The sequence below is a fragment of the Camelus bactrianus genome, chromosome 20 (genome assembly GCF_048773025.1).
Source record: "Camelus bactrianus isolate YW-2024 breed Bactrian camel chromosome 20, ASM4877302v1, whole genome shotgun sequence".
Classification (NCBI taxonomy): domain Eukaryota; kingdom Metazoa; phylum Chordata; class Mammalia; order Artiodactyla; family Camelidae; genus Camelus; species Camelus bactrianus.
Window position 1 is genome coordinate 30,289,676 of NC_133558.1, and position 26,282 is coordinate 30,315,957.

The 26,282-nt window shown below is 44.3% G+C and overlaps 1 protein-coding gene across 3 annotated transcripts in view; it reads left to right on the forward strand.

Moving 5' to 3' along the window:
* Positions 1-26,282, forward strand: part of RUNX2 (RUNX family transcription factor 2) — a 206,134-nt gene that overhangs the window by 152,365 nt on the left and 27,487 nt on the right. For all 3 annotated transcript variants that reach the window (XM_074348839.1, XM_074348840.1, XM_074348841.1), the window contains one exon: positions 17,922-18,083. In XM_074348839.1, coding sequence (XP_074204940.1) covers positions 17,922-18,083 — 162 coding nt within the window. The remainder of the gene's footprint in view (positions 1-17,921; positions 18,084-26,282) is intronic.

Below are 26,282 nucleotides of genomic sequence, written 5' to 3' on the forward strand. Positions count from 1 at the left end.
TCCCCACTCTTGGCCACGTGCACTTTCTTTAAATGCCCCTATGTTGTCAGTGAGATAACACAAGTGTCTACCCAGAACCAAGGATGTGCAGAGTTCTGCACCTGAGAACCCAAGAACACCCAGAGTAGCAGCAACTTCAAAGCGAATTGGATGGATTTCTTTTTTTTTTCTCCCTGGATTTACTTTCTTATTTATTTAATACATATGATTTAGAGTGGACCCCACGTAGAGAACTGGGTCTGAGGGAAAGCAGGGGAGAGCAGAAAAGCTCTGTCCTTGAGTTAGAGTCTAACTGAAGAGAGTTATGTTCCCCAGCCCTTGCATGACCGCAGCCTGTGCCCCAGACCATAATGCATACGTCTTCTCTCTGTTCCCTGTCACTTAGGCTGGTCTATCTACTCTGGCCTCTTTCTGTCGATAAGACCCACCCATCCTTCCATCCTTCAAGGTCATTGTTATCTTCCTCAGGAAAGAGTCTTGGAACCTTGGAAATGCCTCTCCATCCTCTAAGCTTTAGTAGAGATTGCCTTATTTAATACCTTCTGTGTATCTGCTTTTGTCCCCACCCCACACTGCTAGATTATAAATTCTTTGACAGAGTTATTCAGGGGATTTATTTTCTTTTGTGCCTAGCACAGTGGTAGCTAGCATCTCATTAAATTCTCAATATATAGACTCACAGACATAGAACACAAACTATGGTTACCAAAGGGGTAAGGGGTTGAGGCAGGGAGGGGAGGGATAAATTAGGAGTTTGGGATTAACATATACACACTACTACATATAAAATAAGTAAACAATGAAGGACCTACTGTCTAGCACAGGGAACTATATTCAATATCTTGTAATAACCTATCATGGAAAAGAATATGAAAAAGAATACATATACATGTATATGAATACCTGAATCACTTTGCTGTATACCTGAAACTGACACAACATTGTGAATCAACTAGACTTCAATTAAAAAAAAAAGAAAAGTAAAAGATGTTGAATGAATGAGAGTTTAGATGAGAAGAGGTTGTTGCAGGCAGGGCTAGATCTTCATACCATGTTAGTGTTAACCGTTCTTTCAGATTTCCTCTCCCAGGGAGACGTTGCTCCCTTGCGGTGAGCGGTAACAGCGGAAATCACACTTCAGTATTACACTGACACGGCTAAACCTTTTGGTTCCATTTCAGTTTAGGAGCTAACATTTTCGCATGATGACATTTAAATTCTCCTTGTGAGCCTTGCCTATCACAGGTTTTGCAACTTCTTTGCAATATGCCACACCTGCATTTTAGTTCACGTAATCCTTTGGATGAAAGTATTTGTAACAGAAAGGGCCCGGTGACATCTCATTGGCTTGGCTCTCTTATCTCAAGTGCTCACCTCAAAACTGTAGGTCATGATCACAGGTACACGGTCACTGCTGGATCTGCCCGCTTGCCAGCACAGAAAGCAAGTCAAACTCCCAGAAGAGCGAGATGAAATTAGGAATCATAAACTGAGAAAGTCATCAGCATTTAGTGTTTCATATGAGTGTCTCTCACAGTTCCTAGGGCCGAAGGGCCTGGCCGTGCGGGGGGCCGGCTTCTTCGCGGTGCTGCTCTGACGTGTCCCCCGTCCAAGTCTTTAATGGCCTATGGTCTTTATGCCTCAAGGGCCAAAGACCTCCCCACAGCTTCCTGTAGCTCCTTTTTGTCTTTCAGACATCTGTTGCCTGTCTCTGGGCGTCGGGAAGCACCTAGTCTGTCACAAATGTCCACTTCTTCTGATTCAGAATGTGGAGGTAGCAGCGGAGCAGAGATACTATGGGAGGAGATATCGCTCTCAATACTCACTGTTTTGAACCTGATGCTCTGTGGATGGGTGAGCGGCATCTAAAAAAAAGAAGCTGACTCAGGCCCTTGGTAGATTGATTGGGAAATTCATCTAACCTTTGGGGTGGCCGTTCTGCTATTCTGTTATTCATTCCCTCAAAAAATATTTACCAAGTGCTTACTGTCTGCCGGGCATTCGTGGAAGTAAACCAGATAGTTACAGTTTCTGCTCACAAGAGGCTGACTTTTTAGTGACCTGTAGTCGGGGACTGGGTCAGTAAACATACACACAAGAGAATTTCAGATCATAAAAGCTTTGGGAAGATGAATTAGGGTAATGAGAGAGAGAGCAGGACAGGGAGGGAAGAAACTAATCTTGTGGGAAGCTGGGACAGGGCTCTTTGAAGAGGTTTGAGAGCCTGTGAGGAACAGCAGGAAAGTCAGGCAAAGGCTGTCAGGGAGCATTGAGTGTGGTGTGCTCAGGGGATGGCAGGGGCAGGGCGGGGAGAGTGGGGTGAACTAGGGGAGCAGGCGGGGGCTCTATTACAGAGAGTCTCCCAGGCCCTGGTGAGCAGCGGGGTTTTGTTCTGGTGGTAGTGGGTGCTATCAAAGGATGTGAAGCAGGAGAATGACATCACCTAATTTTTATGTTTTTTTTAAAATTTTGTTTTTTATTGAGGTATAGTTAATTTACCATGTTAGTTTCAGGTGTCCAGCAAAGCAATTCAGTTACACATATACATATATACATATATTCTTTTCAGATTCTTTTCCATTATAGATTATTACAAGAAATTGAATATAGTTCCCTGTGCTCTACAGTGGGTCCTTGTTTATTGATCTTGTACGTAGTAATGTATATCTGTTAATCCCAAACTCCTAATTTATCCCTCCCCAGCCCTTGCCCCTTCTAATCTCCATGTTCGTAAGAACTCACTCTGGCTGCTGTGGGAAGCGTGGATGGTAAGGGGGCAGTGACAGGAGCAGGCCTATCATTCAGGAAGCTGCTGCTGTCGCCCAGGAGGGAATTCAGGATGGTCACGCTTCTCCTCTTCCTTCAGAACTCAGATCAAGCGCTGGCACCTCCGTAAGGCCTCTTCCCACCCACCCAAGCTGAGTCTAAGGCTCCCACACCACCGTGGCACGTAGTGACAATTATTTTGTGTACACCTCTGTCTTCTCCATCAGACTTTGAACTTTCAAAATCTAGGGCCATGTTCTTTTGGTCTTGGCGTCTTCTGCTGTGCCTGTTGCTTGGTGACTTCTGGTTTGGTGATGAAGGAATTTGGTTGTTGGCTTCTTCAGGAAGTGTGGCCTGGTGTTATCCTCGCCCTGTTATTTTTCCAGTACCTATTTGGCTGGATTACTGTGAGCTGCCACTTACTGACTGTGTGATGTTCTGATGAGGCTGACGTACGCATTTCCCACGACAGCTCTATGAGGTGGGTGGCATTATTGTGAAAACCAGGGGACAGAGGGGCTGAATAACTTGCTCAAGGTCCTGCTGACAACTAGTGAGTCATAAATACAGGAATTAAGGCTAGATCTACATGGCTGGAGGGTCCTACGCTCCTAACCACCCTGCACCCTTGGGAGGCTGAAGTGTACTTCTAACCTGGCCCAGCTTCCTCCCATGTCAGCACCCAATGACTTTCATCTGTGTAGCCCTTCACCATTTACAAACTAGTTTTACATAAAGTTCTTATTAAAGCCTTAAAACAGTTCTGAAAAGTACGTATTTTACGGATGGAGGAAGTGGACCCTTCAAGAGATGGCTTGCAGAAGTCCTGTTGAGCTAGTGCAGTTGACTGTGAGTTCCAGACCCTTAGCGGGCAGCCAGCCTCGTGGCTGTTGAGTCTGGCCTGTTGCTGACAATCTCAGGGACCTAGGGGACCTATTTCTTTTTCTTTCTCCGCTGGATATTATTTAGGACCCTCAGTGATGATACATTCATCAAAGGGATGCATTAGGAGCATCAGAATTATGGTTTATTTATTTATTTTTAATTTTTTAAAGTGGCAGTTTTAATTAATTTATTTATGGGGGGAGAGATTTTATTTATTTGCTTACTTAATTTTTAATGGAGGTACTGGGGGTCGAACCCAGGACCTTGTGCATGCTAAGCACTTGCTCCACCCCTGAGCTGTACTCTCCCCCTTGAATTATGTTTTAAAATGCAACATAATTGTTTTTGATGAACACATGACAGTTCTATGAGCCTCTGTTCAAGGTCACCTTTCTAGGGCTGTCTTGAAAAACAACTTGGCAGGCGTCATGTAGCACGAGGACAAGCTTCTCTGCAGTCACCGTGACTGAAGGGAAGTCGTCCCCGCCCAGCTCCAGTCTGACCCTGTGTCCCGGAGGCACACATGCCCCCTTAAGCATCAGGAGGATCTCGGCCAGTTGAGCTTCCGCTGTGTCTGTGTTTGGATGTCTGAGCCCTCAATCCTCCGTGCTTGCCCTGAAACATTTACTAGCAAAAGCCTTTCAGAAATAGGGGAGCACAGCTGTGATAGGTGTCTCAAATGACTGTCCTATTCAAACACTGAGTGGCCATGCGATTCTTTAGTGGGAGTAGAGTTAGGAAGTGAAGTGGCTTGAGTGTGAGAGAGGATGAACCCACAAGGGGCACAATGACTGTCACTGAGCAGGAAGCCTAACTGGGGGCCATCAGTGTGTGAAGAATTGTAGGGGTAGAGGCGTAGTCAAACGAGGTCTCCTGCTTGGTCCTACGCACCCATAGGCATCCTATGTCCTAAGGAACTGAAGTCAAAGGCACCCTCAAAGGCAGGTGGTTGGAAGTACTTCTACTTTGGTGGTGGTTTTCATTTCTGAAGTCACTGCAACATCTTGTCTTCTTCCCTTGAGATCCTTTGGGGAGGATAGCCAAGAAGATGTGCTGCTCCCTACATACCTGTGAGTAGGAAATCTCTTTGGAGGAGGTTGCTGGTTATAGTCCTTCTGAAAGAAACAGCACAAGTGCTGGGTATGAACACAATTTCACATCTCCTTGACTCTGGCAGCCACCTTATAAGGAAGAGCAGAGTTCGGGTCCAGACCATGCTGGCTTTGAAGGGTAAAGCTCAGTACGACCCCATGAAGGCCTGGCCATCAGCAGGCCATGTTGTTGCCGCAATTGCTGGCAGCATCCACGGATGAGCCCCTTCAAGGTCACTGGACTTCTGTCAGTTGGAATTCTCTTATTAACTGAAGATGCTCTGGCTTTATTATGCTTTTAGAGAAATGCAGGAGGGGTCATGTTCCAAGAAAAATCAATTTCTTGAGTTCCTAAATCTCATCTTTGTAATTTCCTCCTATCTGGAATAGAAGACGCAGAGTTAATGTCTAATTGTGATAAAGATCTCCATCTCCTACATAATGCCTCACTTCGCCCTTCTCCAAGACTGTCCATTTCTAGCCTGACTTAAGGACTCTGCCCAGAGGAAGTCTTCCAGGTTTCTTTCTCTCATTCTTTTCCAAAGCATCATCTTTCTCTTGTTAGTTTCACATTTAGTTTGAGCTTTACATACATGCATATCATATGTATATATGTGTACACACATGTATGCATGTCTTCCTCCTTCGCTAGTTGCCTGGGAACCTTTCTCACCCCTTTTTACCTTTTGTAACAGACTCTTAGCAGATGGATCAGAGTAAATGTCTACTCTGAATGAAATATTTAACCTCTGGGGCAAACCCAGGAGAGGGGCGAGTCAGGCCTGCAGTTTGATGAAACGGATGCTCTGGTGGTGTATTTTGATGTTTAATTGTAGATGGGCACCCAGGGCTTCAAACAGAGAGTTGGTGTATATTGTACTATGGGGTATTAATAGCAACAACAATATATTACAGATGTTATCAGTTTAAAAAGTATTTTCATTCCTTTTTTTTTTCATTTTAATATATGCAGAAGTATTCCAGGAATAAAGTTGTTTGGCACTATTCCCAGTTAAGTCCATCAGATTCTTTCTGGGGCTTTGTTTATTTTGATAAGGACTTGCTTTTTTGACTGTTTAAAACCAATTGGTTGGAACAGTCTTTAAAGGACAGATTCCTCAGAAGAGTCAGTATTGTGAACTCCATCCAGCTAATAATAAAACTTAGGTTCTAGAACTCTCAGGACTGAAATTAGAAATTGGCCCAGGAAGGTGAGATCTGAAGGTGGTTTTGGGTGGGGAGGGGTAAGGGTGTAGGGAAAAGGGCTAAGAAGAATAGTACACCTTTGGGGCAGTCACCAAGGTGAGTGGTGGGAGAGGAAAATAACTTTGGTTGAGCATCACTGAGGACTCAGGTGAGAACAGAAATACTGGGAAGAGCCAGTCAGCACAGGTGCATGGTTCTCTCCTGCAGTGGTTGCAGTTTGTGAATGGGAGCTGGCCCTGGCGTGATGGATTGTCAGTGGGAAAGACAGCTTCTACAGGACTCGGTAGGACTCGGTACAAGTCAGGGAAACAAGGAAGATATTGAGCTGCTTACCAATGTAGGGGAGTGTTCTGGAGGTTTGGAGCTTAGGGTAGAGGTGGAAGAACTTCTGAAGAGGAGGTGGCTCATCTCGGGACCTTGGAGAATGAGCAGCAGCCACATGGAAGGGTTAGGATGAAGGAGCTGGGGAAATAGGGAAGTAGGTGTCTTACGGAAAGGTTGAGCGTAGATGGGAGTTCTTGGCCATTCTTTAACCAGTCCCCTTGTGACAGATGGAGGCCCCACACCTGGCCCTGTCTTCTCCAGTGCTCCAGCATGACACCACCCCGAGAAAACACAATCCTCTACCTCTGTCTGACCAGGGCAGTAGGAGTCCGCTAGTACTCTGTTCATACAGCCCAAGGTTGTGTTAACTTTTTGCCATCCCATCACACTGTGGCTTGCAGTCCACGAAGAATTCTGCTCTTAGGGCAGGCTTCCCCCGTCCTGTCTTGGAGTTGACCAAGTGCAACCCTGTCCTTTTGTCCTTTGTCAGTTTCATCATGTCTCTTTTATCTCCTCTTTCCATCTTGTAGGGATCTTTTATAGTTCTGGTTCTTCATCCAGTGTTTTGGCTGTTCCTCACAACTTTGTCTCCTCTTGAAGCATAGAAAGGTTGCTTCTCATTCTTCAAGACTCTGCTGAAGATGCTGGACATAACCATGACCTGTATCAACGACCACTTTCTGGTGGGCCTCTTAACTATCTTTACTTCCCATTAGAGGGAAGGCATATATCTTGTTGAGGTCAAGATACACAATAGAGGAACTTTCTTCTAATCTCTTGCTCTCACGATCCTAGGAAACAAGTTTTTAGTGAACCCATTCTGCTTTCTGAGAGCCACTGTGGGGATCAAGTGTGTGAAATGTCGATTGTACACAGGCTATTGAAAGTGACCCCCGTGTTCTTAGTGGACTGCAAGCAATGGCTCCAAAAAACTAGTTGGAGTTTAGATTTTACAAATAGCAATGCCATTCTCTGGATAAGATAAATGGGGTAGGAGAATGTAAAAGCACTGTCTACCGTGTAGCAAACTTTAAAGGCATTGTCCTCAAATAATTTAATAACTGTCACATGGAAGAAGAATCCCAGGCAGCGAAGCTAAGATTAGGAGTGAGTGGAGTTACAAGGAGATAAATTTTCCTTAATGTAAGGAAGAACTTGCAGACCCTGCTCTGTCAAATAGAAGCCCTTTGTCTTCCAGTCTCTACACATTCTTGCCGTATTGTGGGGCATAATTCATCTCGGAGCAGAAACTTGAGTTCATTTAAAGCAGTGGGTCTCTCTTTCTTATCTCCTTACCTCTCTTGGGCCTTAATTTCCTCTTAAGCATGTTTGTTCTGCTCGTATTTGAAGATCGTTCTTCTTGATAGGGAAGATTAAATCAAAGTTGTGTTGGGTAATTTTCCTTTCTAACTGTCATCAGTAAAAATTACACCCATTGTTCTCAAACTTTGGCGTATATCAACATCACTGAGGGGGCTCGCTAGACGTGCAGATGTCCAGGCTTTTACCCCTGAACCAGAGGGTATGAGGTGGCGCCTGCCCAGATCACAGCTGCAGGCCCAAGGCCCTTGACCGCGGGCTCACCTTGCGTGCCCGGAGCCAATCTGATCCAGCTGGGGCATCTCGGGAGCCTCATGCCCCAGGTCTGACGCTGTGTGAAGGCAGCTGAGTGCCTCAGGCTGCTTCCTGGTTCTGAGTGCAGCTCCTGGACTCCACCTGTGCGTCCATTTCAGCTGCTGTTTTCCCTACACACCCTTCTCTGTGTGCTGAGTCCTGAGCTGGACTTCTGCCCTGTTTCTATTATGATGCTGTCAGTGGGAGATTTTAAAAAAAAAAAAAAGCACTTCTGATTGCATCACCCTGTACTGAAAAACACCCCAGTGACCTTCCACTGCACCTGGGGTAAAGACCAACACCTCCGGTGTGGCCCAGCAGGTTCTGCATGGCCTGCACCCTCCCTGCCTGTTTTCCAGTCTCGTCTCACTCTGGTTTGAACCTTTTGCCTGTCATCCCACCACACTGACTGTCTCAGATCCTCAAGAAAAACCATACTGCTTTCATCCCAGGAGCTTGATACATGCTTCTCGCTCTGCCCAAAGCTTCTTCACCCGCCTGCTTACCTGCTGGACTTCTACTTGCCCTTCAGTTCTTGGCTTAATCATCGTGTCATTACAGAAGCCTTCCCTTGGCCCCGGCACGGCTAGAGTCCCACACTGTACATTCTTACGATGCTAAGTCCATCTCCCTTTTAGCACCTGTCAGAGTTATGTGACTAGTTATTAATGTCAGTTTCTCCTACCAAACTATAAGCTCTGTGAGGGCGGGCAAACTCTGTATTCACCATTAGTGTCCCCGGTACCTGGCACAGTACCCGGGCAGTCATTCCATAAATATTTTTTGAATGAATAAATGGAGGGATGGATGGATGAATGCCTGGGAGCATTGGATACTATTATCCATCTGACAGCAGGAATCACCATGCCTGGGGACCTTCTGTAACACCCCAGCTGCTGTATTCTGACCCCCTGGATGTGAATAGCCTGAACTTGACTTTACTGCACCCACTTCAATGCTGTGATTTGAACTAAGGTCACTTTTCCTGGTCAGCACCACATCTCAGCTGTCTTTCAAATGCTGGTCCTGTCTGTCTGTGTCTAGTTCCCTTCCCTCCGCTGACTTTACCACTGAGGTCTGGGACATGCCAAGGCTGAGGCCAGGTTAGGTGTGACGTATGGTACAGCCTCTTGTTTCTTCTGTTAGGCTTTTTCTTTTAAATAAGAAAATGCCTTCTTTTTCTGTAAGACAATTATGAGTTCCATCTAGCCCCAAGTTGGTGATACTGAGAAGGCACTTCTCAGAGCTTGTCTTAACAGCTTAACTTCCTCCCAGTTTTTCTTTTAACTTTTTGTTAGGGGATGTGATGTCTTAGGCTATAGCATCATTTCTCATTCTCTCCCCTGCTATTGTCTCCTCAGATTTACTAAGTCCCTCTTCTCCCATTGTTTGTATTGAAATATAACTTGTCATGCCTGGGGCACCCTGCATAGCATCCGGTTTTATCTAGACTGTTTGCTGCTATTTTTCCTCAAATTTCAGTCTCAAGCTCTGTGCATCGGTTGGCTTGGTCTTCTGCCAAATGCTTCTGGTAGCCACCTTGGTCAGTTTGAGAAAGTCCCTGGTGAGGATGGAAGGGGGGTCAAAATCCTGCCCTCGGTGTCTTCCCTGCTGATGTGAGCCCAGATGCTCAGGGATGGGACATGCCATTTGCCTCACCCACCCCGCCCCTCCCCTCCCTGTCAGCTCCCTTTCCCAGCACCTCCCACCCTGCCATCAGCTCAATGTAGCTTCAGTCATTTCTGTTGTGACTCCTGTCTCCAGAAAAGACTGGGGGTAGGGAGCCCAGTTTTCTGAGTAGTTAGAATCACAGCATTTCATAGAAGGAAAGCATCTTAGAGGAACCCATCCCTTCCCACCTTACACCTGAAAGCAGTTGATGCTCAGAGAAGGCGAATTATTGGTGCAGGAACTGCACAGTTAGTGCTGGAGCCTCCAGTCCAGGGCTCTCCCTGCACTTGGAGGAGCCTGTTTGTTTTAAGAACGTCATGAGAATTAGAAATGAGTGGGAAGGCTTGTTCTAAACATCCAGTCTAGTTAAAAGGGTTATTAGGGAAGACATAGAATTTAACATTTAGCATTTAGTGTAAATGTTTTGAAATGGGAACTAATGGACGTTAGAATGTGAGTGTATTTGCACTGTGAGTGACAGTAATATGACAGAAAGAGCTGAGGACAGGAAATGGTCAATCTGCCTCTTTCCATTAAGATTATTGACTTTATTTGACCCTGGTCCCAATTGAGAGGGATAATCTTCAACTTGTAGACTCTACGCAGTTCATTTTAAATACGCCAGTTTTCTCAAGAAATATTTGGAACGCTGATGAGCGGCAAGGCAGATGGGGGTACGGGGGGCATGCAGGGCTCTCTGAGTGCCTGGGGATCCCCCAGTACAGCAGGTGCTCACTGGGGACACACTGAGCTTTGGCAGAAATCACTGCCTGTTGTCCTGCGACGTGACCCAGCAGCCTGCCCGCCCCGCAAGCAGGAAGGGCCGTCTGTGGGCTGGTTCAGGCTTGGCCCCTTTTGGCTTGTTTCCTCCTGTCTCTGCCTGAAATTCAGCACCACATCCAGGGTGTGCCCTGTTATGAGTGGTTCTTAGGAAGCCGGCCCTTTCTTTCACACCCACATATGTGTTTGACCAAAGCATTTACCGAAGGGAACCTGTTAATGGCAGCTCCTGAGTTTCCATGTGTGCCTTTCCCTAGGCTTTTATAAAGCTCTCTGCCCACTCTGCTCTCCCCACTCAAACTTCTTTATTGGGAAAAGACTTCAGCCTGTTCTCCCAGAGTCAGTTCTTTGCCATCTGCCTTCTCCTTCCTCTCTTATCATGACCCTAAGTGTTCCGAATTCAAGTGTGCAGACGTGAACTTTAGCATTTCAGTCACTTGAAAGTCTGGATCCTCTTCGAGCCCGTGACTCTTTACGAACCATTTTCAGAAATGCACGGCGCTGCTTCCTTTTCCCCATACCAGTTATTGAACTTCAGAAGCTCTGGTCCAACTCAGAGGAGAGAGCGTGCTTTCCCCGTGGCCGTGGGTGTAAGTAAGCGGTTGTCTCTGTTGTTGCCGGATGCAGGGGCGGCCTGAGACCTGTGAGCACTTCTTCCCCAGTCAGCATCAATCTTTGAGCCTCTCCTGGATATGTTGCCTCCTGTCCTTTTATGTTTGGGGGTTTCTAGAATGGAAAGCAGATGTGGCCAGTCTCTTAAGGAGCCTCCACTGAAGGGACAGCCCCCTAGAAGGAGATCCTGTAATGTCTGCACTGACATGGTGCTCCTTGGTTCTTATCTATCCTGAGAGAGCTCTTTCAAAAACACAGATGGGTGCTTTGAACGTTGTGAAACTCATTGTTGGTTATCTTCTAGTCTTACTTTCTCTAGCTGCTTGTGTAAGCTTTTTCAGGGCAAGAAATATCTTTTGTTTCTCCTCTGTCCCTCAGACACGGCGCTGCCACCCAGGCATACAGAAGCTGTTCTTCACAGTAAAAATGGGTAATTTGCTGACTCACCAGAATAGCATGTATAACTTCTCCCCCCCCCCAAAAGCCGTGTTAAGGTGGCAGTAATGACTGTTGGTACTTTGTGGGTGAGAAAGGGACAGCTAATTAAGCGCCTTGCCCTCAACTTCGTGAGTTGGGAGAGAAAGTGCAAAGTGTGTGTGGCCCCTGAACTTCCAGTGTTTTTTTATTGTATTTTTTAATTAAAAAATTTTTTTTGTTTTTTTATATAGTTTTTAGAGGTTACTTTCCATTTATAGCTATTACCAAATATTGGCTGTATTTCCCGTGCTGTACAATACATCCTATCTTCCACTCAATAGTTAATTTTCTTATAAGCTTATTGCACAAGTGTGTATGTGTGTGTGTTTTTTAAGTTGTGAATACAAACTTAGTAATTGGGAACAAAGGAGATACAAATAACAATTTCCCCTCTTTCTTGTTAATTTTTTTTTGAACAAAATATCTCACTATTGTCTGATTTTACTGTTTCCCTGAAAGCTTTTGTGTCCTCCAAAGTCGGAAGCTCTAAACAAGCATCTCCTGAGCCCTGTTTAGCAGGGGGGGAAGCACATGTGTCCAAGGCTCCCATCCCGTATCAGAGGCGGACCCCACCAACCACAGAGCGCCCGCTGCACCCAGCAGTCTGTGCCTCTCCGGCATCTTATTAACATGCAAGCTGTATGGAGTGAGGGATGCCACGCAGTTTGGGTGATAGTGTCTGTGGTGGATGTTGCCTCAGTTGAAACAAGTGCTGATGGGGATTCCTTATGTAAGATGACTGGTTCCTTTTTATTTAACCCAAACTCTTAGTAGCTAGACTGGGTCTCCTCTCACCACAATTCCTTCTGGAAGCGTGCAGCTGTATGTCTGAGGTGTCCACGTGCCAGCCTGACCTTGGAAGCCTGGTGGTGGTTCTTGGCGCGCGTTCCCGGGGAGCCTGGGGATGCCTTCTCCCTGGAGTCCTCTCTAGCGCGCCGGGAGCTCTGCCCTGCCCTTGCTCCTCTGCTTCTTTCTCTCCTCTCCCTTGTGGGCATCTTGACTAGTTACAGCCTGCTGTGAGCCCAGCAGCCCGTTGTATAGGGAAGACCTGATTTTCTTTCTCAAGTTTAAGTTACAGGTCAAACTTGATTATGACTTCCCTTTAAAACTCCCCCTTTTTTTAGGTGATAGAAGAGAAGTTTGGGGAGAAATGGGGATGGAGTCTTAATTAAATGCTCACATGCTATTTAGTATTTCCAATTTCTCAAGCATGAAAGAGTATGTGCCCTTAAAAAAAGCCAACACCTAAGGTTTTCTTTTAAATTATATCTACATAAAAATATACATCAGTGCTTTGAATTTCTAGAGTATAGTAATAAGAGCAGTATTGATGCTGTTTCTGAAGTTGCCTTATAAAAATAATGAATCATAGTTTTCAAAGCACCCTACAAATATTTGCAGTTCAATAGCAGTTTTCATGTCTTTTGGAAATTTCTGTGGCATAGAGTTCAGTTTCTTTCTGAAAACTTGTGGGTGCTTATAGGTAATTGCAGATCACCCAGGGTGTAATATCAAGGCTTATTATTGGCACCTCTGTCCTCTGAGACGCAAAAAATCAAGGATATTCTTACTTACATTGGAGGAGAAGGACCCGATACTTCCCTCCGTGTTTCTGTAGACTCAAAAAGACAAAATGTTTCACTCTAACTCTGCGCGGACAGAGTGAAGGAATGCATTATACCAGCTCTGGGGGTCCTGAAGTTGAGATGAAGACTGTTTCTTGTCTGTTAGTTGTTAACGAGTAGGTTTATCTCAGAGATTGGCCCTCGGTTCCTTCTTCCCTACTAGTAACCTCAGGCTTGACTGGTGGTGCCTGAAAATATGTCACCTGCTCTGACTCATCCAAATTCAGAGTGACGCTCAGAAGTCTCAGGTTTCTTCAGGAAGCTGAGTTCAGAAATCGTTTGTAATATCAGGTTAAGGTGACTTTTCTCTATTGTAAGCGTTAATAATTGTCCACAACAAAGCAAATACTCCATAATTATGTATTTATGATAGGATCGCATTTCTTAGTGATTGGGCATTTAGGAAGTCAAGATATTTTATAGTCTTTTTTCTTTTTCAGGAAAACTTTGAAAAAAGTTGAAGTGCACAGTATTAGAAGCTACACTAAACAGGTTAGGATTTCTCAGTCTGGGAGACACCAAGACTAAAAAGGAATGTGATTCAGGTTAAATGATTGTGAAGGGTATAGACGCCACCAACACACATATGGTCTCCAAATAGTGGATTTCAGAATTATAGGAAGCTTTCTAAAAATTGTCCTCCGCTAGAATAAGAGGTTACAGGCTGGAAACTTAAATGCAGATTGAAGGCTTAGTAAAGCAGGTGCTTTAACAGTGGTGAACATTTGTTGGCTTCTTTCCATCTGCCAAGCTCCTTCCTACATGACCTCATTTAATCTTTAAAACAACCTTACAAGGGAGGTCTTCTTATTTATCCCCCATACACACATTAGGAACCTTGATGTCAGATAGGTCATGTAATTTGTCCAAGATCCCACAGACAAGACATGGTGGAGCTGGGATGGGTGATGCCCTGTCCGCAGGGTACTAGAGAAGGCCTGGGTGTTTGGAGACTGTTACTGCTCCCTTTTAAAATTACTTAGGCTAGATCTAGTGAACCCCATATGGCAGTTCTTGTGTTTTATTTTTTTTAGTAACTCTCTCTCCTTAAATAGGTTGTTATCATAGGATCTTAGGATGGTGACCTTGAAAGGGGTACCGGCTGCTGGCCCTGAGAGACAAAAAACAGAGACCTTCTCACTTGTGGAGGGAGAGAGAGAAGTTCTTTTTGCTCATCTTGGACATCTTCAGGAAGGACCTCCACTAAAAGGAAAACTATCTTTTGATAGAATGTTCTGGTATATATTCTGGCAGTCAGGAAGTTTATGTAAGCACTCAACCCTCACTGATACAAATTCTTTTGTAGCCTAAAGGGAAGTGTACTGCTTCACTATAAAATTCCATTGTTCACTCCAGGCATCCTGGGAGGTTCATTCAGTGATTGTTTCCTGAGCGCCTACTGTGTGCCAGGCATTATACTGATGATTTGTGCTGAGTCTGATCTTAGAAATCTTCAAGAATAACTGTAGACAAGCCAGCCACCCTGAGTAGTTTACAGTCAGATTTTTACCTTTCTTGAGTAATCATGATGATTTGCTGCTCACTGTATGTTATTTAATCCATACAACACTCTCTGAGGTGGTGTTAAGTCACCCACTTAACAGATGAGCAGCAAATCAGAAACACGCCCCGCATCACACAGCAGGGCCTGGGCCGTGTGAGGTGCGCTCCTACGGAGAATAATTGTCCTTCTCATACAGTGCTTTCCACTTATCAAAGTGCTTTTTACCCATATTGTCTCACCTAGCTCTGTGAACAAACATGGTAGTAGTTATAATTATACTCATTTTACAGACAGCAGTAATCACTTCTATTTATTGTATACTGATTTTGTGCCAAGAGTGCACAGTAATTCACCAGATAAAGGCCTAGTTCATGTAATGCCCACAACAGCCCTAGTATCATGATCCCCACTTCCCAGGAGAGTCACTGAGGCCCGCAAAGTGTAAGTGACTTGCTCAGCATAGTGGGGAGCTGTGAGTCAAGCATGGGCTTGTCTGCCCAGCCAGCACGTGTGACCACTTTGCTTCATTCACGTTACCGTGTTACGCTGCCTCACTTCCCAGACGAGGAAACTGAAGTTCAGAGAGCCAGCTAGTACTGCTGAGATCATCCAGCTCACAAGTAGCAGAGCTGAGACTCCAACTCGGATCTTTGCTTTAGAAAGCCCCCTCGTCTCCCCCTGACCTGGCTGCCTCCCAGCACAAGAACAGCTGAAAGGCTGTGTCTTCCATCCAAGTTCAGTTCCCTGATTCCTTTGTGATGTGTCTAAACTTCTATAGTTTTAGTCATTCTTTAGATTTCTCTATATTTCCCCCCCCATTTTTAGGCAGAGAGCCCTATCCTGCTGGTCATGACATGTTACAGAAGAGGAATGGAGATGCAGGAAGTCATCTGGTGAAGTTAGATCAGAGCTCAAATCCAAATTTGAGTCCCTTGTGCCCAGCGCATTTAGTTATGTGGCTGTTGTCCCTTTTGTCCCTTGAAAATATTGCTTGAGGGAAAGCCTTACCTTTGTGAGGTTGCTCTCTGATGCCGTAAAGAATGCCTCTTTTCCCATCTGAAGATCATTTACCCCTTATCTAAATAGTGAGCTACATTAATGGTTAAAGCAAGGAGGTATATCAGTATCAGACATATAACAAGGACCATTCACTCAGATTTGAACTGTTGCTAATCTATACAATCTCAGCCTTGAACGTTTTAAAGCACGAAAGTTCATTACTTTAATGATCAAGTAGCCTTTAGATTTCTGAAGGAAAAAGTTATGTTAACCGTTTCCAGGACAGCCCTTTTATTCAAATTGCAAACTCAGGTACCTGTTCCTTAAAATTGAACTGGATGAAATTTATATATATCTGTTGATACGTAAAACATTAGATAAATATCCAGATTTATTTCATTATTCTGACTCAAGAAAAGTATGTCCTATTTAGATACTCTTTAAATAAATTGTTTCTGAATTGAACAAATAAACAAGAACTAGCTGCAACTAAATGGCTTTGTACAAAACAAAAACAAAAACAAAAACAAAAACAAAAACAAAAACAAACCCTGAAACGCTTTAAAAGAGCAATCATCTCAGAAAACCCCATGCCTTGTTATACTCATTTTTATTTTTAGAGCTAAACCTGAGTGGACTCAAGTATATTTATAGTTTTTGAAAACAGCTTTTCATTTTCAGAGGCCATCAGGTGATGTGGAAATAATTTAAAAATGAAACCAGGGGGGATAGCTCAAGTGGTAGAGCACATGCTTAGCAGGCACAAAGTCCTGGGTTCAATCCCCGGGACCTCCTCTAAAAATAAAATAAATAAATAGGCCTAATTACCTCCCACCTAAAGAAGTAAAACTAAATACATAAAAAATTAAACCTGTTCCAAATGTATGAACTCCAGTTTAGATATGTTTTAGCCATGGAACTATTCCTGTGCCACCAAGAGTTTTTTTTAAAGATAAAAATGAATACTTTCCGAGCGCCTCCTGTGCCGGCCCTCTGGTCACGGTTTCCTCACGCATTCCCCACGCTCCTGTGATTCCGATACTGCTCCTCCCTGACCCCCTTTTACAGATGAGGAAATTGAGATCCAGAGTCACTGAGTAATTAACCCAAGATCACACAGCTAGGAAATAGAAGTCTCAGAACGTGAACCTAATTTCTGCACATTCCAAAGTCCGTGGCTGCTTGAATACACAAAGCTGTCTTGTGATCAGCTTGGCATACTGGAATTTTAAAAATTAAAAAAAAAAATTAAAATTAGCAAAAAAAAAGTTAGGAGAAATTTCCTTATGATTCTGTTTGATTCTGTAAGAACAAAACAGTTTAGTTTGAAATACACACTTTTTTTTTTGCCCTGGAAACAAACAGCAAAATTATCAGTTTTTCTTATGTAGATCGAAGAAGCTCTCTTGAGTTTATACCTCCAAGAAACTCCACAGACATGCATCAGAAGATACTGCTAATTGTCAGCAGTTCTCCCTAACCAGTTGGTTGCCTATTGTCCTGCTCATTGTAGTGACTGTAGGTAACCCTAGGTCACATTCCAAATGTGACATCTTTTAGATAGATTCCGATAGGATTAAAGACATTTTCCTGTTCTGTTTTGGGTCATTTTCTTACTGACAGAAACTGATGGGCGTAACAGTGAAACTAGATGGTGATGAAGCTTTTCAGTTCTCAGATGGCTTTGAAATTAAGTTTTGTCTTTTTCTTAAAGGTTAATTTCTGGGGTCGCTTTAGCATGAGAATAACGTAACAGGCTCCCCTCCTTCCCGTTCTTCTTACCTGCTGCCCCCTCTCTTCTCACCCCTACCCCAACCTCTTAACCCCCAGGCCAGAAAGTGCCACCCCATTGACCTGCCTGAAATTTTGCACTTTGAAAACCAAAAAGCACATCCGAAAGAAAGATAGCTGGACATGTAGCAGTAAAAGGCACAGTTTTCCCTGTCCTTCAGTCATGTAGATTGTCCAAAAAATTTCTAACTTTTAAAAAAAGAAATAAGTAATGCATGTTTGTTGGAGTAATATGAAAAAAAATACAGAAAACCACTGAAATAGAATTTCACTTTGTAAAGATAACCGAAGCAGATTGTTTTCTAAATGACTGTTGGGCTTTCCAAACAGAAATATTTATGTGAGAGGGAGACAGATAGTCTTTACATACGATCCATTTTGTTACTTTCATCGAGACTCAAAGTCTAGAAAGCTCTGTGCTGTATGGGGCCTGAAAGGGTGAGGTTGTGGGAAAGAAATAGCCCTTGTATGTTCTGTTTTTTTTTTTTCTTTCTGCTTTATCCTTTCTAAGTGTGGGGTTGTGTGTTCGAAGGCCACAGCGGTTGGTGTGCTAAAGATTTTTTTTCTTTTTCCCAGACCCCAGGCAGGCACAGTCTTCTCCGCCGTGGTCCTATGACCAGTCTTACCCCTCCTACCTGAGCCAGATGACACCCCCGTCCATCCACTCTACCACCCCGCTGTCCTCCACCCGCGGCACTGGGCTCCCTGCCATCACCGACGTGCCCAGGCGCATCTCAGGTAAAGACCATACACTTTAACTCAAAACCCACTCCCGTGCCGGGGTGGGGTTGGGGCTGCAGGGTGGGCCCAGCTGTCTTAGCTCTGCTCACAGTAACTCTCCGTCAGAGGTCTGTGGACAAGAGTCTGACCACCGCACACCTGAATTGTGGGGCTCGCAAATGCTTGAACTTAAATTTAAGTCAAGAAAGAGACTGAAAACCCACCAGAGAGGGCATCGTTTTCTAAGCTGACACTTCATGCCACCCAGCCTTGGCCCTGCTGAATCGCATCCCCTTTGGTTGGCGCTGTCTCATAACTGGGGCCTTCTCCTGAGGGTCTTATGCCTGGCCTTCCTCTGCTTGCGTTTCTTTCTATTCCTAACATCCGCCTGTGAGCCAGATTCCAGACTGAGGGCCCGGCCCTCTGTGTCTAGAGGCTCTGAACTCCCAGGAGTCCCAGGTCGCCAGTTCCAAGAGAGAGCGCCTGCAAACTTCAGATCCCAGTCCGACACTAGCCCCTTGGAGCGCAGTGAGGCTGCGAGAGTCTGAGAGACCAGCTGTGGCCTCTGAGTGGCCCGCTCCAGATGAGGCAGCCTCTCGGGGAATCGCACAGCTCCCCGCCGCCGCCCTCCACGTGGCGGCCTACTGCTCACACCTCCCTCTCCTGAAGGCACCACGAGTTCCCAGGCTCGTGGGGGAAGAGCGAGTCATAGCCTCCTGGCCTCCCCCCTCTCTCCTGGCGAATTCCTTACGGGAGCCAGAGAGTGGCCACAGAGACGTCTAACTGGCCGGTAGAGGAGAGCTAAAGGCTCTTGGCCAACCACACGAGTCCTGTGAATAAGAAAGAGTCTCTGAGACACCGGGCCATCCAGACCGCGGCCCTGCCCCTAAGGAAGCCGCCCCTCAGAGGCTCACACAGCTGGATCCTCCTCTGTCTGTCAGAGACTCTTCTCGGAGGCGTTCGGGCTCTGTGCACCTGTTGACTCCTGGCCAGGTTAATGCCTCTTTCTTTCTCTTTGTGTCTCTGTCTCTGTTTTCTCTCCCTCTCTCATTTTCTGCAAAGCTCGAAGCCGTTACTCACTCCGCTGAGCTGCACCGCTGGCAAGCTGACGGCCACCAGCAGGCTTGCAGGTTTTGATTAGCTCAGACTCCTTTATTTCTTTCAACTTGGGAGGAGGGAAGGCTTTGTTTCTCAAGCGAATAGCAGGAAAGGGCTCCCCGGTCCTAGCGCCTTCACATTTTCTGCTGCAGCTGGACTCCCGTAGGGGTGAGTAGGGAAAGAAGGGGTCGGTTGGGGAGGGAGAACCTCAAGGTTCTTTGCAAAACCACGTCACCACTTCTCATTCTGACCGCTGTTATTAGTTTCATACATTGCATGGTATTTACTGGGGAATCATGCGGAGTGTAGAATTTCAGTTATCATTTCCCTTGACTGGAATGACCACCCCCTTTAGGCAAACATCGATTAACGAGACGAGGAAGGATGTAAGGCACAGGGGGATACCCAGGGCTGATGTGAGACGGCGTTGGATGGTGTTGAGTTAGTTCTGGTCATTTCTACGGTATTTTAGGCTGAGTCTGTTTTGTCTCACATAGGACCGAGGTGACACGTGGCCAGGACAGATTTGTGCAAGCTTTCCTCTGTTTAGGGTCCTCTGGGGCTTCCGTTTGCCCAACCCTCTGTGGCGGAAGCAGATTTTACTGTTTGTCCTTTGGCAGTACCTAGAGGAGAAGGCAGCCTCAGGCAGTGAGTGGGGCTTTGGAGACCCTCAACTGCAGCGTTTTCTTGCTGAGGTGTATTCGTGTATGACTTCAATGGGAAGACCATTGAAAATAGCCCTGGGAAAATGCCACATAAATGATATTTTGTCATTTACGTGTGTATTCTAGAACAGACAGATTATTTGGAGTCAGTTTACTGATAATTTCTTAAAACATTTCCATAAACGGATAGGACACAGCTTCTCCCATTTCACAGGGGAGGCAGTAGGAGCAGAAACTGGCCAATTATCCAGCTGTATATTGATCCAAGGCCAAAGGTAGGAACCGGCCTCTGCTTTAAACTAGTTTGAAACTGAGTTTAGTCCAGTTTTTTCCTCCCACCCCAAACATTTCTATGAGTTGTTCCTGGCAAAGTAACAAGGTGCTGGAGTGGGAGGTTCTGTATAAACATGAGAGCGAGGAGAACAGAAAATCCCTCTTGTCAGCATGCAGGGACACAGGAAGAAAGAACCTGATGCAGGCTGTCAGGGAACCGGAGGAGCCCTGCTTACCTGACCTTGTTCTTGGGCACGGGGCTGTGTCCACACCCATGATGCTGCCTGGTGGGCCCGGGGACCAAGTCACCTGGAGTGAGCACTGTTCTCCCTTCCCTGGGGACCCGTCCCGGGAAGCTCCTTGGAGAGAAGCCTGTCTCAAAGGCTCCCAGGCACCAAGTTGCATACTTTCTGTCTTATTATTTTTCCCCTCAGTATCTAAAGGTGTCCCTAAGTTCCAAGATGCTATGTCTCTGGAACACGGATAGCTAAAATATTAACCTCTATCTGCATCTCCAAGCAGTCCTATGTTCACTTTTTGAGATGCGTTCCAGAACAGTTCATGTTTTTGTGTAGAGAAATCAGCCCTCATGTCCCTGTATGCAGGGACTCACAAAACAACCTTGTACGATCTTGGATGAGAAAGAATAAAATCCCTCACTTAGGTAGTAGGATTGGAGGTTCAGACCCAGGTTTGAATCCTAATTGATGCACATGTCAGGCAAGTTTCTTTTGTCTCTAAAACTTAGTTTTATTATTTGTAAAAGCAGATATGATATTTAACTCTTGGGGTTACTGAGAGGATTAAATGAGATGCTTTTTGTAAAGAGTTAAGGGCAGGCCTGACACACAATATGTGCTAAACAGATTGTAGCTGATATTAGGAAGCCAAAATTGTTTTGTAAAAATTGTGTATCTATATATATAATTTACAGGCAAGCCCTGGCTTAAATGAATCAGTAGATAAAAATCTAAACTTTTAAAGGGGGTTATTTACTTTATAAAAAGTATGGTCACAGAATGCGTTTAAAATGTAAAAACCTCCTTGAAATATTTAAATATTTAGATGAGTTAATACTCATATGGCATTCATAAAGCACTTAACATAGTGCGTAACACATAGAAGTACTCTGTAAGTGTTTGTCACGATTATTATTATCCCATAGACTTATGATGAATTTTTATCACACTAAAAAGCAACTGGGAGCCATACAGAAAAAATTAATAAAACACTAAGAGAAAATAACTGTTCAATTGTAACATCAGAAAATAGAACGTGTTAAGTTACACCTGCACATAACTTGGGAATCAGAGGAATAAAAGTGACCAGAGAGACCTTTCAGAAAGGAATATTCTGAAAGAAATTCTGTTTCATCCTAAAAGATCATTCCAAAGAAAGACTGTGACTGAATCTATTTAAAGACCCTCAGAGAATCCAATTTTACAACTTCTTTTTATTTTTGGTATCATTTCTTGCTGAGTAATTTTCCAAGTGTGGCTACAAATGCTAGAACTTAATGAATTACAATAATGACGTGTGATGTTACACCATAGAGCGCCTGTAGCCTCCCTCAAATCCTGCATGGAAGCGAGGAGTAAATAAAATAAGATGATACCGGTATATTACTCACAAGCCTTGCTTTGCTGCAAAGACAAATACAGAACCAGATATCTTGAAGTTCGTAGGTGTAACACAAAGATTCAGGAACTATTTCCTTAAGCTAGAGTAGCCTTCCGTATTCTAACAAGAGCAAAAGCATCAGTTTAAGTTTATAACTGAACAATAAATTATTGTCACGTAATTGACTGAGAGGGTCTACCTTACTGTACTCAGTTTAGGTAATATCCAGTTCGCTTATGAAAATCAAGCAGAAACTGGTCTAGAGACGCCTAGCTCAGAAGACGCTCTGTAGGGCTTGGTTCCCTTCCCACCACACTTACTATGATAGGCACGGCCTCATCACGTAATAATCTGTATTTATGTCTCACTCCCCAACCCCTCGTGGTTTCATACGTTACCTCATTTCATCTCATTGATCCTAAAAGAATATTCCCTCTACAGAGGTGGCCCAAGTTATTTCGCACCGATGCTATGAAAGAGCAAGGTGTGTGGCAAGGTGAAGACCAGAAAGCTTGACAGGGTCTGTATCATTGAGATAATGGATCACCCATGGCGTTTTCGGTGTTCAAAGCGCTAGTGAAGCTTGACCCCAAGATTATAATTACTCTTCTGGAGCTCACTTAAAAAGACCATGTAAATAAATAATTACTGACTTCGAAAATGTATATTATGTAATTACACGATTACAAAAAGAAGCATAACTCTTTATTGACTCTCATTCTTTGACTTATGGGTCAGAGTATGAGCTATTGTTAGTCTCCTAAAGGAGACTGAACGTAGGTTTATTCACTGTGAATATCTCCTCCCCGTCCCACTCGTGTGAGTCTTAGATTCACCTACTTCTGTGCTGCTCTTTGGCGTGCACGAGGTGGAAGGGGTCTCACAGGCATTTTTCTGCGGTCTTGGTCTTTGTGCCCGTGGACCTCTCCGATGCTTTCTGGAGGGCTCTTAGAGACGGATACGTGGATTGCAGATGCGAGGGACAACACAGGTTGTTGGTCTCAGTTACCCTGAGAGAGACCAGCGCAGGTCGTGTGGATGACTTTTCTCTGCAACGGTAGGATTATTTTATGTGAGGCAGAGTTAAGAACTGTAATCTTTTTGAAGGTCGTTTTTTTTTTTTTTCTGTGTAAGCAAATAGTCTTGAATTTCTTCTTTCAAAATATTCAAATATTAAATACTTAAAAAATTCCACTTAATCAACTGTACAGGACTATTCAGTATGTCTCCATTTTTACGACTCTTAGTCACTAAACAATAATATTTCCAAAGGTCAGCAGAATGGGCATCAGCCTAATCAATAAAGTTACTAAAAATGATTGTATTACTGCCACAAAATCTAGAAATTGCAGTGGAAAAACTCCATTTGATCACTGAAGGCCTAGTGGGAGGACTTTTTCATGTCACGTCAAAGCCGGCGGTGTTCGGTGCAGGTCCTTTTCAAATGTCCCTTCCAGCCGAGTCTCTATCTGTTCCCCCAAGTCAGGGTTTGAAAGCAGCGGCTTCAGTAATGTGCCAAGTGTGTTTGGACATGGATTTTAGTGGGGCCACTCAACTCACAGGAGGGAGTGACGCCTTCAGAGAGGTTAAAAGGAAAACTCCGGCAATTAATACTAATAAACCAGAAAGTTAAAGCAACGACAGCAAAACACTAGAGCATCTACTTTTTACTGCAGAACCATTCCTTTACTCAGGCCCACCTGTTGGGTAGACGGCACCTCTGCCGTCGCCGCCATGGGCAAGTAATTATGTTTAATAGGAGCCACTCTTATTTTGAAGAAGTTCTCCGTTTAAAGCCACAGAGGGGGAAGTTATTAAATTTAATGGACCCTAAACAAAGGCCAGCCCTGTGTTACCAATTGAATATTCAGTACTCTTCCCTGTACTGTTGACTGTGATTGGTTGGGTTGGTTTTGCATTCTGTGAGCTGAAATTCATCTCGCTTTCTTTAAAAGCAGGCTGTTTTCTGACACGGGCAGAGGATATTTTTCTCTCTTTGCGTGTTGGCCCAGTTTCAAGGGCCTACCTGGGCTTCAGTTCATCATCACTTTTGAGTTCCTGATGCGGAGGGCACAAGAAGCGGTTTCCATTCCTACTAGAGCAGTTGCGGGTAGTGGGCCCAGCTCACAGAGCTGACGACACTTGGTCGTGTGACGAGGTGCTGTTACTTGTAGCTAGACTGCGGTATCAAAGCGCAGACTGAAACCTGCGTCCATGGTTCGACTGACTTTATACATGGCTCTTGTCGGTTGTTTTCGTGAGGACTTACTTTTGATACACGTACAACCACCCACACGTGGAGAAAAGACTTAGTAATGGAAGCAGTCGCAGTTATGCAGGGACGGCAGAAACATGGTTATAAATTTTGTTGAAAGATCTGCTATAATCCCTTTCTTTTTGTAGAAGAAAGCTGGGGAGCTTGAACCTAACTTAACCAAAAATATTAATGTTACTTTTCTAACGACGCAGTGGCTTCTGTGGTTCCCTGGCATCTGAGAAAAGGGTGGAGGTAATTTCACTGAAGAAAGCTGAGTTTTAGTTTCATTGTTACTGAAGGTTCTTTGCACTGTTCTTAGATATGTCAGTTCATTTACTGTGCCTCAGTGGTCCCATGAAAGTGTATTCCTCACAATTGCCCATCTGCATGTCTCAGACGTTCTGCAGGGAGTAAGATCGTTTCTGTCCAGGAATTTGTTGTCTTTAGGACTTCTGGTAAAGAAAGCTTGCCTTACCTGATAAATGCTGGTGGAAAACTTAGTTGTGTCACTAGCTTCAAAAGAGTAGAAACATACTATCATATATATTTGTTTTTAAATTAATGCTTAAATTTTTTAAAGCATTTTAAATTTACAGGGAAGTTGAGCATAAAGTACAGAGTTCTTATATCTCTCCCCCCGCCCCTACCGTCCCCACCGGCCACTTTTTCTTATTATTAAAATCTTGCATTTGTGTGGTACACTTGTTACAATTGATGAACCAATATGACTATTAACTAAAGTCCACAGTTTACGTTAGGGTCCACTCTCAGTGTTGCGCACTCCTGTGGGTTTTGCCAAATGCCCAATGCCGTGTATCCACCAGTACAGAGGCACACAGAATAGTTTCATTGCCCTAAAAAATCCCCTGTGCTCCACCTGTTTATCTCTCCCCACCTCCCCTCCCAAACCCTGGCAACCACTGATCTTCTTCCTATCTCTATATTTTTGCCTTTTCCAGAATATCATATAATTGGAATCACAGTATGTAACTTTTCCAGACTGGATTCTTTCACTTAGAGGTGTGCATTTAAGGCTCCTCTATATCTTTCCATGGCTTGATAGCTCATTTTTGTTTACCACTGAGTAATATTCCACTGTAAGGATGTTATTAAATTTTTAAAAACATCCAGACTGCTCTCCCTGCACCAATGAATACCACCCTCCCGTTTCCTTTTGTTACCGACTTAGGCAATGATATTTCTCTTTAGAAAGCATTTCATGCATTCCTCCTGGTGGAACACTTCCTCTGTCAAAGCAGCTGTCACCAAGTGGTCCACAATATGATGTTCCTAGTCTTTGGTCTATTTCTGAATTAAAATTGTTTTCTCTGGTTTTGCCCATGGACACATTTCTGAACACGGACCTGTAGGTGGTCATTCATAGCAGTTCAAGTACAGAACAGACCCAGCTTGAAATAACAATCCATTTATATGACGACTTAGCTGCCTCCCCAAATACCCACCTGTCCTCGGGAAAGGATGCTCCTCTTCTCCTAAGAATGCCTGGCCTGCCTTCCTCAAGTGTGCTGTGCTATTCCACACTTCCAGGCCAGCCCCCTGCCCTGCCGTGGCCGGGCATCCACTTCTCAAGCATCACTTTCCTCAAAGTGAATCACTCTTTCACCATTCCTCATCTCTGTAGTTGGGACACACCTCTAATGTGTACGTATCTTCCTTTAGCAGTAGTTTGATTACATGCCTTTCCCTTATATAGGAGGTCGGCTTCTCAAAGGACAGTGACTGTGTCTTACAGATCCTTGAGTCCTTAGAACCTAGCACAGTTATTGGCACATAGTAGGTGCTCAGTAAATGTTTACTGGAACAAGTATTAGTGGGAAAGATGTTAGGAAAAAAAGGATAAGCATGTAGGAGAAAGATGAAAGAAGAAAGGGAAAAAGAAGAAAGAAAATTTTGTTCACCTGGGACCACAGATAAAGGGCAAAATGAGAGACACTTTCTTTTGCTGATAAGGACAGGAAATAGCACAGTAAGAGTGTGCATGAGCAGTGTGTATTTTTATCTCCGAGTCTTTTTGCAATGTGTTTCACATTTAGAAAACATATCAAGACTGCATCTGTTTCCAGAACTTGCTGCTAACAGTTAGTAATCATGCCAAAACATACTTTAGGTCCAGCTTGAAACCAAATGATCAAATAGAGTTTTTGATTTCTAATTTAGAGTCTGACATTAATTATAGCTGTCATGTAATAAAGTGTCAAAGTCTTTTCTGAGAAAACGATGGAAATTCTGTTAACGAAAAGCCATAAACTGAAGCAAAACAGTCCCTGTAAAACAAAGCAAAAG